Source organism: Limulus polyphemus, unplaced genomic scaffold, assembly GCF_000517525.1.
Source record: "Limulus polyphemus unplaced genomic scaffold, Limulus_polyphemus-2.1.2 Scaffold438, whole genome shotgun sequence".
NCBI classification, from domain to species: domain Eukaryota; kingdom Metazoa; phylum Arthropoda; class Merostomata; order Xiphosura; family Limulidae; genus Limulus; species Limulus polyphemus.
In genome coordinates this window covers 130124-131287 of record NW_013666048.1, presented here as the reverse complement: position 1 = coordinate 131287, position 1164 = coordinate 130124, and the positions used below count along the sequence as shown (strand labels likewise).

The following is a 1164-nucleotide window of genomic DNA, read 5'->3' as shown; positions in this document are numbered from 1 at the left end:
ATAATCAAATCTAAATTATGTCTAAATAAACATAGAAACTAGTTAATGCAGTTAAATAAAATAAAAACCTTTAACATTCGTATTTCTCTTAATGCAATTTTTTTAATCATTGGATCATCCTCTGTCTCCACATATTTCTTCACAGCTACAAGTTGCCCTGATTCTCGGCTGCGACATTTAAACACAACACCATATGATCCTTCACCGATTTTTGAAATTTTTTCATATTTTTCCATCACTGAACTGCAATAACTCCTGTATTTTCTGAAAAATATATATACATATCATTTTAATACAAATGCATAATAAATTAATATAGGAATATGCCAGGTGATAATACTTAAGATATCTAACAAAGTTTAAGCGCATATAAAATTAAACTTACTGATTAGCTTACCTTTTATGTTAAGATGAAATATCCAAAAAACTGACATAACCATGCTAATTACTAGTCAATAATCTACAGACATTTGTTAAGTTCTTGTTGTTAGGCACACCTTAGGCTTAGCCTAAATCTATTAATATATACTGTTTATAAACCAGTACAAATGCATAATATAGGAATGTGTCAGACGATAATACTTAAGATCTCTAACAAATTTTAAGCGCATACAAAATCAAACTTACTGATTAGCTTACCTTTTATGTTATAATGAAATACCCAAAAAACTGACATAACCATGCTAATTACTAGTCAATAATCTACACACATTTGTTAAGTTCTTGTTGTTAGGCGCACCTTAGACTTAGCTTAAATCTATTAATAAATACTAATGTCTATAAACTAGTAGCTGATACCTAAAGTTAAATACAGTATGTATATATGTGATCTATAATGTGTAAACACATCTTGCACACACGGTGACAGTAGGGTTAGTTGGGTGTTTTCTTTAAGTGAAACCAACTATCCTCACTTTTCTCAACGTAGACAGAATAATATTTGCATGACAACAGTTGCCATGACAATGATAAAAACAGAAGTACATCATACTGTCATACTCGTGTTATCGAACAAAGCACCGGGAATACCTGGTAGCAAAAATCTGTCTAACTTTTAAGATTGTTGTTTATAACGCATTATTTATATATCTTTAACATGTTGGTGGAAAAAGCTGCTACCAAAAATATAAGTGCCTTAAGCAAAAAGAATTTAAATATATTTAA

At 29.6% G+C, this 1164-nt stretch overlaps 1 protein-coding gene across 6 annotated transcripts in view; it reads right to left on the bottom strand.

Moving 5' to 3' along the window:
* Positions 1-1164, bottom strand: part of LOC106458272 (cyclin-dependent kinase-like 1) — a 37942-nt gene that overhangs the window by 21749 nt on the left and 15029 nt on the right. For 3 of the 6 annotated variants that reach the window (XM_022384425.1, XM_022384423.1, XM_022384424.1), the window contains exon 3: positions 69-264. In XM_022384425.1, coding sequence (XP_022240133.1) covers positions 69-264 — 196 coding nt within the window. The other 3 variants (XM_022384427.1, XM_013917760.2, XM_022384426.1) reach the window with 3 other exon arrangements.